Source organism: Panicum hallii, chromosome 6 (genome assembly GCF_002211085.1).
Source record: "Panicum hallii strain FIL2 chromosome 6, PHallii_v3.1, whole genome shotgun sequence".
NCBI lineage: Eukaryota > Viridiplantae > Streptophyta > Magnoliopsida > Poales > Poaceae > Panicum > Panicum hallii.
The window spans coordinates 2,520,864-2,534,542 of NC_038047.1; the positions used below are offsets into that span (position 1 = coordinate 2,520,864).

At 41.5% G+C, this 13,679-nt stretch overlaps 2 protein-coding genes and 1 long non-coding RNA gene across 3 annotated transcripts; 1 reads left to right on the forward strand and 2 right to left on the reverse strand.

Moving 5' to 3' along the window:
* Positions 1-2,383: 2,383 nt before the first annotated feature.
* On the reverse strand, positions 2,384-4,938 carry LOC112896838. The gene is made up of 4 exons (XM_025964963.1): positions 4,654-4,938; positions 4,407-4,519; positions 3,469-3,638; positions 2,384-3,102 (listed from the first exon to the last, which is right to left on the reverse strand). The coding sequence occupies exons 1-4, from the start codon at positions 4,733-4,735 to the stop codon at positions 2,664-2,666; spliced, it is 804 nt and encodes a 267-aa protein (XP_025820748.1). The 5' UTR covers positions 4,736-4,938; the 3' UTR covers positions 2,384-2,663.
* Positions 4,939-5,468: 530 nt separating this feature from the next.
* LOC112896837 (protein ENHANCED DISEASE RESISTANCE 2-like) lies at positions 5,469-8,685 on the reverse strand. The gene is made up of 3 exons (XM_025964962.1): positions 8,425-8,685; positions 6,150-7,069; positions 5,469-5,784 (listed from the first exon to the last, which is right to left on the reverse strand). Coding segments are annotated over exons 2-3 (921 nt in total). The 5' UTR covers positions 8,425-8,685; the 3' UTR covers positions 5,469-5,783.
* A 1,100-nt stretch (positions 8,686-9,785) lies between these two features.
* Positions 9,786-12,782, forward strand: LOC112896463. Its single transcript, XR_003229460.1, has 3 exons — positions 9,786-10,121; positions 11,078-11,169; positions 11,249-12,782. It is a non-coding gene; the product is annotated as an uncharacterized LOC112896463 (long non-coding RNA).
* The last annotated feature ends 897 nt before the right edge of the window (positions 12,783-13,679 follow it).

Here is a 13,679-nt window from a genome sequence, read left to right on the forward strand (position 1 = left end):
TTTTTTTAGATATTTCTTATTGTGCAAGTTTTATTTAGGTATTTCTTGTTAGGAAAGTTTTGTGTTAGCTCAAGGTATAAATATAAGCCCCAGCTATTGTATCATATATCTCTGGATCAATATACAACTTTTGGTGCATCGCCACCCTCTTTTCCGAGGTTTTCTATCACCGGTGGAATTTGGCACCTGACGCGGGGCTGCATCGCTTCGATCTCCGGCGAAGGGGTAAGTCCTAAGTTCCGCCGGTCCTAGCAATTGTATCAGCTATATTGGTGTCGTTCAAGGCTGCATCGTTTTGATCTCTTAGATTGCTCCATCTGGTTCGGTTGCTATAATCACCTACCAGTTATCGATTCTTATCGTATCCTGTAAGGCTGCATCGTTCTACCTCTTGGTAGATTTCTTGGTAGATCTGATAGAATCACAGTTATTTTAGCCTTGTTTAGATCTATCGGCTTACATCTTTTGAATCTGTTGCTTAGCTGTTAATAACATATTGATTTCATTAATGAAAGCATCAGATTGGTTCTCATTAGCCGATAGCTTCTTGTCTTGATTTTATTTAAGGTTTTATTAAATTTATATCTTGTCGTAACTAGATTCATCAGCTTGTGGCTTTAGATTTATCGCCCTGCTGCTAGCGCTGTCTCGGTTAGGCCCGATCTGACCAATGGTAACGGTAGGTTAATTGTTATCGGTTCGTTGATTCTGTTGCGATTAGTTATTGCTCAATCTTCATCGGACTACTGGCCGATAGCTTTTATTGAAATGCTATCTGATAAGTTATCTTTATATCGGACCTCCAGCTAGCAGATGTATATTTCAATCATCGAGCTTACATTTAATAATCTACATAAATATTGGCCGATTGTTTCGCTTCATTATTTGTCTGATAGGATCAACATCAAACTTATAGCTGATTGTTTAAAATTCTATCGACATCGGCTGATATCGCTATATCGGCCGATTGGCTCTTTTTATTTATCTTGTCGGCTCTTTTTATCTATATTATCAGTTGCAGGATCAAACTGGCACGCCTCGAATCTTAAGAAGCTAAGGATCTGCATTGGAGCTAAGCAGATCTCCCAGGCCAGAGTGTCGCGCGCGAGAATCATCGTCGGCCAAGCAATTTTTTTGCGGCAACGACTGTATTTCGTAAAAAAAAAGTTCTTCGTCTGTGTGCCATTCTTCCATTGCATGCGTATAAGCTACAAGGCACATGTATGTTTCTTATGCTCCCTTAACTACACTAAATTGCCGGCAGATGTTGACGGAGACCTGCATTAATTCTTTGTGCGTGCTTCTTTCTTTATTCTCATTGACTTGGAGAATTACTGATCACCAATATGATCTCACACCCTGGAGAACTGATAATGCTTTCAGAGTTCTTCCAGTTTGTGTGGTGGCATCCGAATTGGAAGATAATGCATGCACTCATTCAACAACGCATGCTCATGGTCTATTTAATTTGCTCGGAAAGACTGGTAACCTGTACATTCTTTCTTTAGACACCAGGAGCTGTTGGATCTAGCTAGGAATCCAATTGTTAATTTTTTTAAAAAAATATATAGATGCAAATGAGTACTTGAATAAAAGGAAATATATTATGTCAACATTTTATGGGTTTCCTAGAAAAACATGTTAGAGATCAATTGAGTGCAATTCAAATACTTATGGCAGAAACAAAAAAAAATTGTGAGTTTGTATCAGAGGGATGAAGAGCTCCTCCTGCTGGCGGCGGATGGGGCCAGCATCATCTTGTACCGCCTTCAGAACAGGAACTTGGTGACCGAAGGCAGCGCGCCCAACACCTGGAAGCCGAGACCGCCGACTTCAGGAAGTCCCTCTGCAGCTCCGTGACGGCCGCATATTTGCAAAACCATTCCGGAGTGCCAAGCAAATAATTTGGCTGTAAAAGTCTATGCAGGAAAGGGTAAACGAAAACTACAACAGTGGTGCGCTCACATGGATGCAACAATTTTGAACACTTATTTTTCGGTTAAAACATTTGTAAAATCTAACAGATTTTCTATTACATCATATTTATAAAATCTAACAAATTTGCGAGATTTTTTTTGGAAAGTACTTTTCAAGGCAAATAATTTTTGCGAGATTTTGCCAAATATACAAACATAATTTTTATGTTTCCAGACTTGCTATTTTACAGGTTGCTGAAAATCAAAATTTGAAAACTTTTACCGGATCATGTCTAGAACGTCAAGTATTTGTAACCAAGGTGACATCACAAGAACACACATACTACGCAGGGTGGAAACGCTTTGTTCATTATTTCATCTTGCAATGAGATCTGACAAATGTATAAGATACTAGGCACCCCTTCTCTTGATGCAAGTATATTCAGGCTGTTTCAGACATACTCCACTCGCAGTACAGGTGTAATCGTGTTTAAGTAAAAATGCTATATTGTTCTGGCTGTTTCAGAGTACACTGATGACTCTCGGTCTCTTGGATTTATCGATCAATAAGAATTGTGACAAAAGGGATCTCAGAAATTACAGTATTCTGGCTCATGAAAAGTCCAGTAAGCTCATGAAAAGTTACCATGTTGTGTTTTAGCTGGGAATTTACCAAGTCCAGTAAAGGAGATGCTTTTTTATGCTCTAACAATGACGCAGAGCTGAAGCCGTTATCTAATAACAAACTCAATCTTTATTATCTCCAGCTTCTTCAGACTCTCTAAGCCACTTCTGAAGTTTCAGTTCTTGTTCTTCTTTGAACTTATTGTAAGTCTCCACAGTTTCAGAGATACCAGCAGCAGGCAAGCTCTTGTTCGTAGCGGTTGTACCATCTGAGAGTCGACTTGAAATGGGGAGATCATCCCTTTCTGTATCAGGTGTTGATGCACCTTGTCCAGCAGCCTGGGATGATCCTGGGGCAGCAGATGATGCTGAATTCTCGCTGCTGTCATCTTTTGTAGAAAAATCGGGCTGTGGCCACCTGAGACTGGACGCCTTTTGCTTGGCAGTGTTGAACATTGAAGAGAGGTAGTTCCGGCTGCTACTTCCATTGGTAGCACCCAATTCATCCCAAGTTCCTGAGCATTTTCCTGACTGGAACCCCCAACTGGGGTTCTGGATCAACCTGAATACAATGAAAGTTTTGTCTCAACTACTCAAGATGATGTTCAGAACAGATATAATATGTAATAACAAGGGAATTTGTCAAGCGAAGTTTTATAGTGGTACATTGGTGCTATGAAGCAAGATCTGAATTTCGTACCTAACTGGAGAGCTCAAGTAAAAGACAAGTGATCTTAGAAATTAACTTCAGGGTACATATATAACATGTCAAGTTGGACTGTTCTTGAATGAATAAGGCAAAAAAGGTAGGACTTGAATAACCATAAAAAATTGAATAACCATAAAAAGTGAACCAAAAAGTCCAGCATACTTTTAAGATGATCGTTGTAAAAATAAAATAAAGTCCCCAAGAATTAGTTATCGGTACCCTCTCTTTGGTTGAGTCTTTGACATTATTTGCAGCGATCTACTGATGTCGTTGATCATATCATCAGCAAGCGGGAGTCCAAAATCAGCCATGGATCTCACAGCACAAATAGAATCCTCCATGTCTTCTGTGTGCAGTGTTACCTCATGAGTCTTTTCCACAAGCTTATCCTGGTGACAGAAATAATACTCATGTTACTGCCGTACAGAAAAATGTGCTTAATCCATATCTTTGGTTTGTAGTACCGAGTACCAAGAGGTGATCGCATCATTAGACAGCTCAGCAGACTACCAGCTGCTAGAGAAATATTACTTTGTTTCTTATATAAACTTTTTATGCGATAGTAGGTGACCAATTCAGATGATACTGTATCTTACACCTAAAAAAATTATGCTGTTCCTTGCCATGAAACCATTAAGAGACTGAAAAATTTTCATCAAACTATATCATGTAATCCTATATCACTGGAAACCTTAGTTGCTAATCAAGAACAACACTAAAGCTTGACTGTATTCAAACCATTGGAACCAAGTTGATAACAAACAGCAAGAAATTAGATTAGACCAAGCACTTGAGCAGTATCACGGTACTCTGGCAATAACAAGGATATACATTTACTCAATTCCACAACGCAACTAACTAACAAGCTGCTAAATATGCGCAACCTAATCAATTACATCTATCTACTTTGTCAGTAATGCAGCAGGCACACAAAAAATCTGATCTTTTCAACCTGTCTCCAATAAAGTCAAATCTCTAATTTTGTCCATCGCTTAGGGTGATATGCGACTCCAAAAGCTGAATCTTCAGCAATAAAATAATATGAACGTTAATCTCCAAAGCACAACTCAAACATGGACAAAGGCATCATCCTTAGCACTGCTAATTATTAAACAGGGAACAGATTGGAGAGGCAGAGGGAGGCCAGGCGGTGGAACCTTGACGTCGAGGAGGATGGGCATGGACGCCCGGGCGTGCTGCTGGACGAAGTAGAGCCCGACGGAGGGCTCGTTGGCGACGTACTTGATCATCCCGTCTACGCCGTCCTTCACTGCGCAGCCACCACATCCCCCGAGGAATTTGCAAAAAAAGAAAAAACACGCAAGTTAGCGAGGTGCTCGATGGAAATCCACATCGGAGGAGCGAGAACGAAACGGGAAGCGGGAGATTGGAGGCCGCGTTTACCGCGGAGGAAGCCGTCGGCGGGGGAGAGCGGCAACGACGACTCGGCGGCGGCGGCGGAGGAGGAAGAGGGGCGATGGTGCATGTCCGCGCCCGCCGGTGGGCGACCATCACGGACTCGCCGCCTCCGCTCGGCGAGGGGCTCGGATTTGCCGCCGCTCGCAGAGAAGCCGATCGGTTCGTGGCTGGCAAATTGGGATTTGGGGGGCTGTCGAAGTCTAGAGCTCTCTCTTTCTCTCTCTTGTGCGGGGAGGAGGCTGAAGAACAGACAAATTATTGTGCTCAGCTGCAACAACTACCGGTCCCCTTGTGTAATTCTCCTCTTACTGGAAATTTTTTCTCGAAAACAAAATAAGTTTTTTTTCAAACTAAACTCCTGAGTAATCCTCCTTTTTGTAATGAATTTCTAAGAAAATTTTGAGCTGCAGGGATTTAGTTTGTGTGGTGTTTATATTCAAAAATTTTGATATAGGTTTCTAATAGGTGGATTCTCTTCTTTGTAATAGGCTATAAATCACTGCGGAAATTCTAAAGTTTTCTCATCGAATTTTAATGGAAGTTCACGCATCTCAGATGTAGGCACATGTGTAATGAAACTTAAGGTGTCGACATGATAGGCAATGTGTCTCGCAAGAAAAGACACCACCACCACACCAGTACACCAGTATATGTTTATTTCCTTGTGCCTATCAGTTTGGTATGTAGCTTTCATCACACTTCATCCCCAGAGATGCGTTCCTCGCCATCTTTACCAGAATCAAATGTTCTGAAATCTGAACAATTTTGTTTTTGAAATGCAGATACTTGCAACTGTCATATTCTGCAGAATGAAACATTTTCCCCCTGAATTTCATACCATTCTTCCATGGGATACTAAAACATTTAGGAGGCATTCAGTTTATGTACAGAGTTATGCAACATGTATGTGGCCAGCATAATAATTTTTACAGCAGATGTGGAGGCAAAGAAACAAGCCCTGGGACTATCTGATACTGATCATGCTACTGAAGAATTGTAATGCAGTGATCAATGGATAAATTGACCCCCAAATAATGAAGACATGGTTTTGATCTTGTTGACGCCAAAATTATTTTTGCGGCAACAGATCTCTTCTAGTAGGGGTCTGAAGAATATCTGCAAGAGAGAAGCACATGCGATATATCATCATTTCACATGATAAAGCATCATCAAACATGGAAAACGATTTGACAGATTTCAAGAGTATAACATAGAGTATAATGATGCTAACACAGTGGCGGAGACATTTAATTGAGTAGCCTCCTCAAGATAACATAGAGAATTGCAAAGAAAAGGAAAGTGGTTGACTGTTCATGACTCATGAGGCACATCATAACTTATCAATAGATCTCCCTGTTCATACTCATACAACAGTCGTTCTTTCTTTCTCTTATCGAAAAATAAGTGCACAAGAGATATTTCCCCTATCTGTTAAGGTATACTTCTAATGAGAAGCAATTTAAAAGACACTAAGTACTTACCATTTAGCATTTTCATTTGCTGCTTCTTTGTGCAAATTTCCATTAGTATTCTGTAAGCTAGGGGATGGTTCCCTTGGGTTGCCTTGGTTGTTTGACCAGAAACCCTGCCAAAATCCAACAGGCCGAGACTGAGTGCTTTCCTGATGCTCTTCAGACTGCCTTTCGTACTGACCAGCTGAACCTGGACTTAACTCAGAGAACCTTACGGCTCCAAGAAGTCTCTCAGGGAGCTCTGAGTCGGTTTGACTCTCAATAAGAAAGGCTAAATCTACAGTTAGTGTTGTAATATAACCAAATGCCAAATGCACAATTGCATTTGCAACTATAGAGGACCCGATATCCACATCAACTTCAATGAAGTTTGATCCTTGAACATATTTGCATGAGAGAGCTCTCCCCAATATGCAAATGGCTTGTTCACCCACAGCTGTACGAACAATCCAGGGCCCCTTAATGATATTCGCTATTAACTTAAGCCTGGAGTTCCGGAAAGCATCATCGCCTTTCAAGAATTGATCCATAAGAGAGCCTTCATGTACAGGTTCCAGCGATACAAAGTAGAATATTGCGCTGTAGTTATCCTTGGGCAGTTGCAAGTTGAAAGCCCAGACAAAAGGCTGTTTACCATGTGAAGCCTCCTCATCAATGGCTTTCCTAACACGATGGTTCTTGTCTTTCAGGATCTCACAGATTTTTGCTGGTCCTTTTATCCAATCAAATCCAAGAGGCTTCAGAAGATATTCTCCACCTGGTATTTTTACCTTGTTTGTAAGATATTCTGGGCCTCTGACCATAAATGAATCACCAGGAGGTGTAGCCCAGCCATCAGGACAGCTTTCAGGTGCTAGGCAAGGAACAGCTCCTCCGGACTTAAGATTCTCTATCCACTGGTGCTCAGCCTCATCATTTGAAGAAGCCATCTAAAAAAAGGCCAGGTCAAGTGAGTAACAGTCTGTAACTCAAATAGAACAAACTATGATATATAGGTACACAAGACAAGAGATTGCAGGCCAAAGATAATGTTTACTCTTTACAATTTACATCGCACCAACAAAAGCACCCCCTTGTGTACTATTGATTTTCTCCAATTGGCCCGTAACAACGAATGTGTACCACCTTAACGCAATGTTAGTATTTGATGAAAAATTCTTCTTTCAAATGACTTTCATGTATCAAGCAGTTAGTGGTTAACATATCCTCAACTATGTTTATAGCTTGGAGCATAGTCACTACTTGTTCCCTTGGGCTTTGTTTTTTTGCCTTCTGGGGCAATTTAAAAATTTTGCCTTTTTTGTTTCATACTCTTATAATATATTTAACACAGTATGGACTTCCCCTACTGTTTTTGCTAAAAATAACATATCCTCAACAATGGGGGGAAAACGTCCACAAGCCAAGATTTTTGTGCTGTGGTAAAAAAGACATACGCATGCCAGTAATCAGGAGCACAGCACTAAAAGCTTACGGCATGGAGCAGCATTTTTTGACACCACCAAACAGGACGTAATGCATCCATGACGAAATAACATGGAAAAGGAACTGAACACTGGGGGCTAGGATCAAATAGCTATATGGTGCAACTTATTTGTGATCAGCTTGTGAGCTGAGATACACTGTAAAACTTGACTGTGTGCAGTCATGGAAGCCAGAGATTTATCCATTTTCTAAAATAAATATGGTGCTACCAGTGACCCTGTCCTGCCTAACTGCCTAAGTCCATGACTTGTTAGATTCAGCAAGAGGTCATAACTTTGCTAATCTGATGTTCCTTCCAACTATCGAGTTAGAAACACCGGTTTTGACTCTTCCATTACCACAAGCCCGGCACAATTATCTGACTGACCGAATTGGGAACGTAATCCTGTGGGCTAAGGTTCTTCAGCTGAAGCGAGGTGGCATGCCGGTAGCCACAATTGGATCAGCTCATCAACTGACAAACAAAGGGGCAAAAATCATGTACCCCCTTTGTGCAGGGCTTTGCGCTGTGCTAAAGAATCCAAGCCCTGCCAGCTACTCGCCTACTCCACCGGCAAGAACTCGCCCAGGGGCAGCGCTAAACCAAGAGGCATGAGCTATGAGGGACCGAAGAAGCTCCCGTGGTACCGAATCACTAGCTTCTCGAACCGGCAGATTCGGACACTGCCCGACCCGGCCGCCCACCAAGCTCTCGAATCGAATGGTTCTTGCACGTCCTACTCAGACGACCACACACAACCACCACCACCAGCTTGACAAGCAAACAAAGAGAATCGCAGGAGGAGCAAAGCAAGCTGACCTTGGGGGTTCTGACGACGACCCGCCGCCGAAGTGGTACGGCAGGACGAGATCCTCCAGCCGCCGCAGCGCTGCGACGGGTTGACTCGGTTCTGAGCGGAACCCAATGGGAGCCTCGCAGAGGGAGGCGAGGATCTGATGAGGCCTGGATTCCGGATTGCGTTGGATTTGTGGCGTCTTCGGGAAGGTTTCGTGCGGTCCGGGGAAGGAGAGGGAGGGAGGGAACAAGGAAAGCTTTGCGTAGCCGTAGCTGCGAGGGATAATAAACAAACAAACGGGAAGGCGCCGATGGCGTGACGACGACGACCCGGACAAGCATGATTTGGTGCGATACTGTTTTTTTTCCTCTCTCCTTTTATTTCCGTTTGATTGAAAATGAAAAAAATAGACGTACCAGTGTGCGCCACTATTTTCCAAAAAAATCCTCACTTCCCTTTTATATTTTGCAATCCTAAACCGTGTTTGGTAGGGCTTCTATCCACCTCCATCTCCGGCTCCTCCGAAGAAGCCCTACCAAATATTTTCTACGAGGAGCTGTTTTTAGTGGAAAACTTGTCGCTCCTCCGGTGGAACCCTGCCAAACACCTTTTAATAGTCACGGAATTTCTTAACGCTAACATTATGGTATGAGAAGGCCAGCTAAATCCGCTGGCATGGAAATCGACGAGTGATTTTCATGTAGGCTGTGACTTTCCTCTTTTAGAAAAAAATTGTTTCCATAGCTTTAGATTTTTGGAATGTTATAAGCTCAAACACACAATTTTTGGCGACTCATGATATATGTTGATAGGATACAATACAATATATGACCCATGTATTTAACATTAGATGGAAGAAAATATTGAACCTTTTGATCTTTTCGCCACAAACAATTTATTTATTTAGCAAGTCAAAATCTAACTGATTTTCTAGAAGCATTTTGCTACAGGAGCATTGCAAGTAGAGTAAATTCCCTCTATGCCACTGAAAATTTAACCCATCCCCTACGTGCCATCAAAAATTAAACCATCCCCTCAATATCATTGAAAAATATAATTTCATCCTTTATGTGCCATTGCCGTTATCTCTATCTAAAAATAGAGTGTAACGTTGTTTAACCGCTGAGATCTTTCAGCGTTTTCCCGATTGTACCCCTCTCCAAACCTTATCCATATAAGTTTTCTTCAGTTTCCCCCCAACCTTATCCATCTCCCACCATCGAACGGCCCCAAAATCCCGGCGTCGATCCCCACTGGATCCCGCGCGGTCGGCCGGTCCCGTCACAGCTGCCGCTAGCACGAGCTCCGCTCGGGCCCGCCTGGCCGTCGCTCATCATGAGCTGCTGCCGCTGGTCGAGGACGCTTGGCTGCTGCTGCTCGCGTGGCCGCGGGCGAGCCGGGACACCTGGCCGCCGCATGCTCGCGTGGCCGCGCTTGAGCAGCGCACGGGCTGCCTGGCCACCGCTAGCTCGCGTGGCTATGCTCGAGTAGCACGCGGGCCCGCCTAGCCATCGCGCATGCTAGCTGCTGGGGAGCAGGGGTGGCTCGCGTGGTTGTGCTGGAGCAGCATGCTAGCTGCTACGGGAGCAAGCCCGCCTAGCCGCCGCGTACAAGTCCCGCGCCGATTCCTGTGTTGAATCTCCAACCGCACAAGATTCGGCTAAGCACGAGGGATGGGGACGCCAAGCAAGAACCTGGACGGTTCCTGGCTTCCTGCATGGTGAGTTCTTCATCCATTCTTCTTTTTTTCCACACTAGATTATAATAACTGAGGAACAATAGTTAATTAGTTTTGACGGGCAGTTCATTAACAGGATGGATACTAAGTCAAGTTACTTGCTGGAAATCAGACTCAGTTGCAATCCTAAAAAGTGTAGGAATGACATTTTATACTTTAGCTTCAATAAGATTGTGGATTCTGATCTATACAATTTTAAAGACCTCGTCGAAGAAATTGTTAATCAGTACCCTCCTGGTTACCTGGAAGTAGTGCTTGTTTTTTTACTATGATGAGGTCAAAAAATGCTTCCCACAGGTCACAAACATATCAAGAACTACTTGAAATATTTAGCAAGCATATTGAGAAGAAGATAATTCGCATGACCATTAAATACACTGATCCCACGGATGTTGTGCCTTTCTCTGAGTGCTACACCCTAGAAAATTCAGATGTGCTTGATATCCCATGCACCCTATCTATGGCTTGTCCATCATTTGCTACAGCAAGCCAGTCCAATAAGCCAATATGCAGCCAATATTTTAAGCCAAAAACAAGCCAGCCCGCTGAACCTAGCACACATAAACCTAGCACAAGTGAACCTAGCACAAATGAACCTAATGATGCTCCTGATGATGATGAAAATTTGGCAAATCCTGAACCACAAAATGAATATGTGAGTGTTGATGATGAAGGCTTGTACTTAGCTATTCATAAGAGACATATGATTGAGGAAAGTGACTCTGCGTCTGATTCTAAATCCGACGAGGAGTATGAGGAGGAGGATGACTTAGTTGGTAAGGATCCCTTGCCACTTGTTCCAGTTACGGCCTACGATCGAGATGACCCACCAATAAATGTAGGCAGCCAATATCCTAATATGGAGCAATTTAAGTTGGCACTTTCTCAACATGCTATCAAATATGAGTTTGAGTATGACACTAAAAAGAATGATCCAGAATGATTGAGAGCTTATTGTTCAAGAAAGGAAGAAGAAGGATGCAGGTGGAGGTTGCATGCTTCTATAATTAAGGGTGAAAAAACCGTAAAGGTAATTGCAACTATTATTGCTGTTATTTTGTTACTAGTTCTGTTTTGCAACATTTGATAACTAGCTGTTCTCATACTAGGTGAAAAAGAACCCACGGCGACATATATCTTCTAGTGCAAGAAGAAGCAAGGTTGTAAATAATGCAATAAAATTTTGGATCTGTAAATAAGTGAAGAATTGGCTAATGGAGGACTCAAGTTTGAAAGCTAAAGAGGATAAAAGGATAAGCACAAGGTAGAGGTTCCCTACAACAGAGTGTATGTAGGTAAAGAATTGACACATACACAATTATTTGGTAGTCGGGACAATAGCTTCAACAACCTGTACAGGTTTAAGGCTGAGATGGAGAGGTGCTATCCTGAAAGTTTTGTTGTTATTGATCATCATAAAGTTGATGGGAAAATCAGATTTAGTAGGCTGTTTTTTCTATGAAACCATACATTGAAGGCTTTCTAAAAGGATCGAGATCTTATTTATCAATAGATAGTATATTTTTTATAGGAAGGTTTAAGGGGCACCTGGTATGTGCAGTAGTTTTAGATGGACACAACTGGATGTATCCGGTTGCTGTTGGAGTGATGGATTCGGAAACAAATAAAAATTATATCTGATTTATGCAAAATCTTAGATATAGTATTGGATCACCAGAAGGCTTAGCTGTACGTACAGATGCTGGACAAGGAGTGATGACGGGAGTTAAGAAAGTGTTCCCAGTTGAAGAATATAGGAAATACATGCTACATTTGATGATGAACTTAAAGAAAAGATATACAAAAAAGATATTTGAGGACCATCTTTGGGCAGCAGCATATTTATGGGCTCCATACTTCTTTGAGAAGTATTGAAATGCAATGGATGAAGAAAATTCAGAAGCAATGAATTATACGAGGCAATATCATACTAAGATATGGGCAAGAAGTTAATTTTGGACCTATTGTAAGGTTGACTATGTCACAAATAATTTGGCAGAATGCTTCAACAATTGGGTAAAGAAATATAAGGGTTTCAATTTGGACGACTTTATGGATATGATTAGACAACTTATTATGGATAAGTGGGATATTAGAAAGGATGTCTCAGCAAAGATTGAAGGGGTCATTTTGCCACACATTATGAAGGAGTTGAGGGAGCAAAGCAGGAACTTGGATATGGATGTCCATAGAAGTGGAGATATTCTTGGAGAGGTGGGTGTTAAGCGATCTAGAAGAAAGAACTTGTTCATGCAGGAAATGGCAAGTATTAGGAATTTCATGCAAACATACATTCCATTCATCACATATCTTAGGGAACCTTTTAAGAAATATGCTGACAACTATTATTCAATTGATTCAGAGCTGTTTATGAGTCTCTCGTTCCTGCCATGCCTAACAAAGCACAATGGCCACAGTCTGATAATGGTTTTTTCATGCATCCACCATTCATAAAATCTACAGCGGGTAAAAAGACAGAACCAAAGATTTAAAGGTTGTACAAAAGGTAGCACAGCAAGAAAGAAAGGGTTATATCTGTGCAAAGTTTGCAAGAAATATGGCCATCGCTGATATAAGTGTTGTACTGAAGGTAGTATTGTACCTATTGGTCTAACACCTAAGATAATGAATTTTCCTCCTAGATATATATCTGTACATTCTAATATTATATCTGTATTACAGATAAAGTATTTCGGTTAGCTTAGGATCTAAAAACTCTCTCAGGTATACATCATATTCATTGCTTATGCATATTATCATACTTGGTAAATTTTTCACACGTACATAACTCATGTGTAAATCCGAAAGTGGCTCAAACCAACTTGAGCTACTTCCTGCACGAGAGACAACACCACTACCTACCACCTCCAAGCCCAGGGAGAAGAAAACTAGAGGGAAGGCAGCAGGGAAGAAAAATAAAAAAGAAGTTTCATTGCCACATGATAATCCTGCAATGAGTACTAGAAGGAAGATCCCTCAACAAGATAGCTGCGCCTCTCATACCAAAAGCAAAAGAAAGCTTTCACTTGCTGATCTGAACTAGTGTTGATGCTTTTTTTTTTATCATCTCCTATTTTGGTTGGTCTTTGTGACACCAAATCTAGTTCTTTTGCTAAGCTATAACTAGTAGTTGCTGTTACTCTACCTGCATAGCTGCTTGTATGGAAGCAATGGCTGATTGCAAGGATGCTTCTATGGATATCAATGACTACTTGTACGGTTGCTTGTATGTACAACAATGATGCTATATAGACATCTATAGTTGTTTGACTTGTTGTTTATTTGGATATCAATAGATTCTTGTTCTGTGCATGTGTGACATCAGTTAATATGTGGTCCATTTGGTCTGTGCATTAGTGAATCAATAAATATGGAGATCTTATAAACATGTATAATCTGTGCAATATATATTGGTGTGTGCGTTATTTCTTATGTATACACTATTGTTGTTGAATGTAATGGCATATAAGGAATAATTCATCTTTCTCTTCTAGAGGTAATATTATCTTTTTTATCTTCAGTTAACAGCCATATGACTAT

Coding starts and splice junctions, on each gene's coding strand:
- LOC112896838 (XM_025964963.1), bottom strand. CDS start 4,735: ATGCACCATCGCCCCTCTTCCTCCTCCGCCGCCGCCGCCGAGTCGTCG. Junction 4,520..4,653: donor CGCCGACGGCTTCCTCCGCG/GTAAACGCGGCC, acceptor GTGGCTGCGCAG/TGAAGGACGGCGTAGACGGG. Junction 3,639..4,406: donor CCATCCTCCTCGACGTCAAG/GTTCCACCGCCT, acceptor TTCTGTCACCAG/GATAAGCTTGTGGAAAAGAC.
- LOC112896837 (XM_025964962.1), bottom strand. CDS start 7,069: ATGGCTTCTTCAAATGATGAGGCTGAGCACCAGTGGATAGAGAATCTT.